Consider the following 7,029-nt stretch of genomic DNA (forward strand, 5'->3'; position numbering starts at 1 on the left):
AAATTAATTTGATGTGATAATTTTACCACTGAGTGGCCTGACTTAAATCGTGCAGGTGACTTTCATACGGTACTGTTCTCATCGAGCCAGAACACGTTCAGAGTTACAGTCGCTGATCTCTGACCAGCTTTCACACTGACAGTCATCACTGCTACTTGTGCACAGCGCTTGTGATGAACTTTTACATACTCCTCCTAGGGGTTCATGTCAAATATGAGCTGCATGTTTGGTCATGGGTTTGGTTTTTGTGGGTTGGGATCAGAGACTATGAAATGACGCTTTTATATTTGCAAGAATCACATTAGGCCACCAGGTGGTGATGGCACAGTGCATTGGGCAGCCAGTACAGTATTTCTTCTTCGGTACCGAACTGGTCTCAAGAATGCATTGATAATTCAAATAATTGGTAACGATTACTGACAACACTGACACGTGCTCTCAACGTCAAAGAAAAGCTAACATTCTCATCTGTATGTCCTGCTATTCAAAGTCAACAGAAGAAAAGCATCCAGTTCCCCAGCAAACCAGTCTCCTCCTCTATTTGCACATCTCACAGCCAGCGCATACAGACTATTCAACAGCTCTTGACCTGTTTCAAGCAGAGAAGAAATTATCATCATGATGATTAGGGCTGGCTGATTTAGCCAACAAGAGGCCAGCGACACGCAAATGCAAATTACCTTCAGTGTGTCTTACTTCAACTTTAATCTGCAAGTGACAGACAGACAGATGTTTCTGAACGCAAGCGTGGTCTGAGGACTGAGGAGACGGCGTTCTGTGATGAGGAGAGATCCAACAGTGCTTCAGCACAGATCAGAGACACGGACACAGAGGAACTGGAGTTTATCACCACAATCCCATCTGAACATTCAACTCAGCAGTTCCTCAGTCAAATCTTATTCAAGAGGAAGCTAGATTACATCAGCAAATGAAAAACAAACTCTTCATTCAATTTATTGCTTTTAAACTAGAAAACTACAAACCATTATATAAACAGAACAATGTGTAATGATTTACTTACAATAATATAATTACAATAAAGTTAATTAAATAAAAAAAAAAAAAACATTAAATACTCTATATCTTTTTTCCACACTTACTGAAGCAGCCAGACGTGCAGAAGATCAGGGTTTACTCTGCAGTAACGACTGGCTGACTACAGAAATGTGCTTTCGCTCTCACTCACATGACTTCTCACGTGTGAAGTGCAGAAAGTCCCTGCTTTTCAGCTTTATGTTGTCATGATGATGTACAGTAACTGGACATGTTCAGTGTAAGTGATCCAAACAACAGTCTGATATTAAGCTGCATGTTCTAGTTATAGATGGAAGGGCTCAACTCTATCTGTGGAAACGGTTGCGTCCTCATCTAGGAGTTTTACGGGTAGCTGTCGTACATCTCTCTGAGGTGCAGGATCAGCTGTGCCGTGTTGTGTCCAGTCAGCGCAGACACAGGGATGACCGTCTGATGGACACGGCTCCTCAGAGCCTCCAGGTTCCTCCTGGCCTCCGGCAGGTCCATCTTGTTGGCCACGATTGCACGAGGTCTGTGGGACAGCTGAGGATTGTACTGGTCCAGCTCGAAGCACAGCTGCTGGAGCTGCTCCCAGGGCTCCGCGGAAGACATGTCCAACACGAACAGCAGCAGCCGGCAGCGCTCGATGTGCCTGAGAAAAGAGACGCCGAGCCCACGGTTCAGATGAGCGCCGGGAATCAGCCCAGGAATATCAGCCACTGCCATCAAACAGGGAGAGAGAAACCAGGGCTTTAACGGTGCTTCATCAGTCCTCCCACACACACACACACACACACACACACACCTGCCAGCTGCTGGTGGTCTCTGTACGTGACGATGCCCACGTGAGGTTTGAGCGTGGTGAAGGGGTACGCCGCCACAGCCGGCCGCGCATTAGAGATCGCACGCAACAAAGACGACTTGCCTGCATTCGGAAAGCCAACCTGCTCCCAAACCAGACACAACTTCAGTCCATAGTCACTTGCTCAGTCAGAAAAACACACACACAAAATAATCCTAAAACAAGAATCTGAAATCATTTCCCATCAGAAAAATCAAGCATCTTTCTAAATACAAAACAGATAGACACCTTGCTTCAAGTTTTTGCAACTGATTATGGAAGCAAACAGTAATATTCTTATTATATATATACAGTATATATATATACATATACTGTATATATACACACACACACACACTAAGGAAGACATTATGAAGAATGCTGGTAATCAAACAGTTGTTGGCCACTACTGACTTCCATAGTAGGGAGAAAATACTCTGGAAGTCAATTGTGACCAACAAATGTTTGATTACCAGCATTCTTCATAACGTCTTCTGTTGAGGACAACATAAAGAAACTTACACAGGTTTGGAACGACACAAGGGTGAGTAAATGATGAGAAAATCATATGAATATATAATTGAATATGAATAAAAATATGAATATGTTTACTTGCATGTCACTACCAACATCGCTAGCGCCACACGCAAACTTAGCCGTTATTTGGTCGTAGGGCTGGGCGATATGGGCAAAAAAATGATCACAAAATGTTTCACATCAGTCGATATCAATAATTATCACAATATATTTCAAATCTTTATTTCTTTCAAGTTTAAAAGCAGCTCCTAAGTGAAAGTTGTAGAAACCTGGGGCCGTATGTATAAAGCCGCTCAAAGTAAAAGTTTAGTCTTAAGTGTCAAAATTCTAAGAATGACGTACTTTTACTCTTATTCCTAGACTTAAGAATAAGAGTGATTCATAAAGGTTCCCAAGTGTTAAAAGAGGTCTCAGCTCCTGAATTATTTAAGAGAGCTGGAGAGGTCTCCTAACCTAGTTAGGAGTAATAAGATGGCAGCAAAGAAGAGACAAACACTTTATAGCAAACATATATTGGACTTATATGATAATATGGAGTTGATAAAACGATACAAACTTAATTGTAAAGATCAAAACGTTTTTTTTTTTTTACTGATAAAGTAAAAAATGTCAATGCTCTAACAGCAGAAATTAATGTAGTAATACATTTTTTTGGGCTGGAACATTGGAAAAATGCAGCAATGCACCGGTGATGACACGGTAAGCAGGGTCTTACATATTGTGGCACTAATCCCACCAAACACAACAGTGGCCAAAAGTGATGTTTTGATTCTTTTTTTTTATGACCCCACATTTCACTTAAACCGTTAAAATACAAAGGGAAAAAAACACTGACCAGTGTTGCCAACTGCTTTCAATTGAAAGAAGCTAAAACTGGTCACTTAATGTTGCTAGATGACCTCATAAAGGTGAGTTCACTGATCTATATTTATATTTATAAACTTGCTTTTATGATGTCATAGGAGAGTCTCGGAATGGAGATAACGTTTGTCCAAGAAATTGATTTTGTTGCTAGGCTTTTGAAAAAAAGTCTCTAAAGGGATGCCACTAAATCTAGTCACTAAATCTAGTGACAAAATCACTAAATTGGCATTGTGTCTTAATTAAATGATTTTATTGTAGTTACATTAAATGATTGGTGTTGTGCTGCTGTGACTTTACATGTGCAGGCTCACTATTGGCTGATTCAGAGGTTGAGGTCGGCCATTTTGTGTTGACATCATTGTAGTCCATAGTTCACAACACTTAAGTGTCACCTCAGTCAACACATAAGAATCAGTCTTAGACTTTACTGAAAGTTGCTTTTAGCGTCTTTATAAAAGGCTCCTACTCTTAGAAAAGTCCTACTTTTTACTAAGAATTTTTTTGACACTTAAGTCAAAGCTTAAGACTATTCTTACGAGTATTTCTGAGAAGTTTTATACATACGGGCCCTGGGGCTATATTCACAAAACATCTTAAGGCTAAAAGTAGCTCATAACTCGCCGATTTAGGAGAAAATCTTACAAATAATGGGCGTGTAAGTCCTAAATTTAGGACTCCTAAATGTTTGTTCTAAGAGTATTTCACAAAGCGTTTTAACTCTAAAACTAGCTCCTAAATCTGTGAAAGGTTAGGAGTAGTGAAGAGGACTCCTAAGTCACTAAGACCAAGCCACAAACTATCCTAAAATAGCTGTTATTGCTCTGAATGTAAACATTTTAAAAACATTTGACGAAGAGCTTTTAAAAAGGTTTATCGCCTTAATCGTGGGGGTATTATGACTGTTGTAGAACTTGTAGAACAAAGGACAATTTTCCTTTGATTAGCCTATATCCTTGTTTTCATTAACCAGATGGGCAAGACGTAACAGCCGTTCTTGCGTCCAGTTTGGTTTTCTTTAACGTTTGCATAACTTACTATCAGCCACGATTATTCTACTCTGTTAATTAAAAGGCTGTTGATATGCATATTCACTAATTGTTTACAAGAAGCATACATGTAAGAGGCTGACAATTAGCTGAACATATACTTGTTTAATTAGTGACTCTTAGCTTGCATTTTTAAATACTTATTTGAATGTGGCAATTAACATTTTTATTTTTAAACCTTTATTTAAATACGGCAACATAATATTGTGCTCTACAATATTTCTATGAATAAAAGTGCGTTCACGCCATATTGGAATTCCCATAATTACGAGATTCCAACTTGTAAAAAGCGTTCACGTCCCCGTAGAACTCGTAACTACAACTTGTGAACTGGGAGTTTTCTGAGAGCTACGACTTGTACCACCTGACCACCGCAGGCTCTGTTTAGGCGTTGAGTGGTGCCATAGAAAAGCATAATTCCGAGTCCGAGGACAGCTCCGAGTAGAACGTCACGTGCTGTCATCTCGAAATTACGGTAATTACGATATGGCGTGAACGCAGCATTAATCTCTGACAGAGACTATCAGCCAATCACTGTGTGCATAGTTAGTAAGTATGCTGACATCATCCACAGCAACAAGGTCATGAACTCTTAGTGGTAAGATAAAATGTTTGGTGAATATGTCACCCCGCCTGTGACGTCTTGCCACTCTATTGGACTGGGATTTGGCCGTGGTTTTGGAGGCGCTCTGCAAACCTCCTTTTGAGCCTTTGGAGGAGGTTCCAGACAAATTCCTTACAATTAAGTCATTCATTATCAAAAACAGTAACATCTGTAAAAATTAACAACCTAATTTTTATATGGTGAAATTTAATTATATTCTGACTGTTTGAGGTTTATTAAAATTAACCATTGGTCTTCCACAGTTAAAGGAAAAGTTCACCCCAAAATGAAAACTGGTGTCATCATTTACTCACCCTTGTGTCGTTCCAAACCTGTGTAAGTTTCTTTCTTATGATGACCTCGAAGAAAGATATTATGAAGAATGCTGGTAATCAAACAGTTGTTGGCCACCACTGACTTCCATAGTAGGGAGCAGGGCCTAAAATTAACACTCGCCAAGTGCGGGTAAAAATCAGCATTGGCGAGTATATGTAACAGTGTCAGTCGCCAGTTGGCGGGTAAAACTTTTACGAAATATAACAATGCAATGTAGTGGAAACAACAGCCCGTTTTTAAAGAGATTCGCTGTTTCTGACGTAAGCTAATAAAATTATCTTTTCTGAAGACAAGATCATCGTGGTTAGCTGTTCTGTCAAAAGCGACAAGAGCGAATCAAATAATAGGAAACAAACGGGCTGATAAAGTCAGAGCAGTGTGATGGCCAGCTTACCCCAGACATGGTTCTAATAACTTTTACCTGAGAAGATGTTGCTGCTTCATTTCGGAAGATTAACTGTTCCCTTCTTTATTCGTCATAACGCGAGAATGTGGCGACACATACCTGGGGTTGCGCCGCAGAAACGGTGCAGTGAAGTATAGCTTGAAAGGCTGCGCGTTCGGCTGTACACAGACGCTGAGCCGCTTCAGACAGCGCACCGTAGCGCTTCAACGCACGAAAACATACAATTATGTCAAAATACGTGGTTTTGGCGAGTAACCTTGTAAACGTAGTCTTAAATGAGTTATAAAGTCTTAAATGACCGTAAAAAGAGTTTGGAGAAGATATGCGTCAGATCCATGTCATGTGCATCAGGTTTTAAAGAGACAGCGCTGATTTTAAAGTCAAACCCGCTGAAGTCTGTCATTGATGTAAATCAAAGAGCAAAAGAAAAAGAGAAATCACTGGACTGCTCTAGTCGCTGATTAACTTTTGTAGCTTGAATAAAGATTAATCTGTATAGTTTATGCATATACAACTTATAGTTTATGTGAAGATTGTTTTAAAATCACTTAATATTTCAGAGCCTATTAAATATTAAAATTAATGGCTTTCAATTATACTGTAATGTTGAATGGCTATAATTAATAGGTAAAATTGAGGGAAAATGTAGAGACACCAGTAGCAGTATTGGTATCAATATTTCATTAATAATATACTACTTAGTAAAAAGATGCCATTTAAACATATTTAAAAATATACTATCTTTATGTTGTTTCTACATTCATTTGGAGGTTCAGTGTGAAATTGTGACTATAAATATGTGTTTAATCATGATTAATTACAGGAAAATGTGTGATTAATTATTTTTCTTAATCGATTGACAGACAGCACTAATGTTTCCCATTTCAATTTCATTTCTAATTGTATAGGTCCCCCCAGAAAGAGATCGGGACGGCCCCCACCCCCTTGGCCCCCTTCAAATTTTCTGTTTGATAATCCGGCCCTCAAATGAAGCGAATTATATAGCCCTGCTCTAATCTGTTAACATGGATGCGGAAAAAAATACGCACCACATACACACTGCAAACTGAGTATGTGTGAAACAGGTGTAACACGATGGCCTGCTCCGTTTGCCGAACAAGAAGCTCGACGTTTTTTTAGGGACAAAAAAATAAAAATAAATATATATATATATATATAATCTTCCGAAATTAATATATATATAAATCAATAAATTAGTTTGTTTTTTTCTTGTAAGTAAAGGACAAATTAAAAAGATTGTAAATATGTTTAGTCATTGTAGTAGTAATGACTGCCTGTTTTTGCCAGTTTCATGGCCGGTAAAAAAATATTTTGGCTGGTAAATTTTATCACGTCACCGGCCATTGGCAGGTGGGGCAAA

General features: G+C 39.0%; 1 protein-coding gene across 1 annotated transcript in view; it reads right to left on the reverse strand.

Moving 5' to 3' along the window:
• Nucleotides 1-938: 938 nt before the first annotated feature.
• Nucleotides 939-7,029, reverse strand: part of mtg2 (mitochondrial ribosome-associated GTPase 2) — an 11,494-nt gene continuing 5,403 nt past the window's right edge. The window contains exons 6-7 of the mRNA XM_016476506.1: nucleotides 1,820-1,958; nucleotides 939-1,733 (exon numbers count right to left, since the gene is read on the reverse strand). Of these exons, the coding sequence (XP_016331992.1) occupies nucleotides 1,378-1,733; nucleotides 1,820-1,958 (495 nt within the window). The 3' untranslated portion in view covers nucleotides 939-1,377. The remainder of the gene's footprint in view (nucleotides 1,734-1,819; nucleotides 1,959-7,029) is intronic.

The sequence above is a fragment of the Sinocyclocheilus anshuiensis genome, unplaced genomic scaffold (genome assembly GCF_001515605.1).
Source record: "Sinocyclocheilus anshuiensis isolate Anshui unplaced genomic scaffold, SAMN03320099.WGS_v1.1 scaffold1688, whole genome shotgun sequence".
NCBI classification, from domain to species: Eukaryota; Metazoa; Chordata; class Actinopteri; order Cypriniformes; family Cyprinidae; genus Sinocyclocheilus; species Sinocyclocheilus anshuiensis.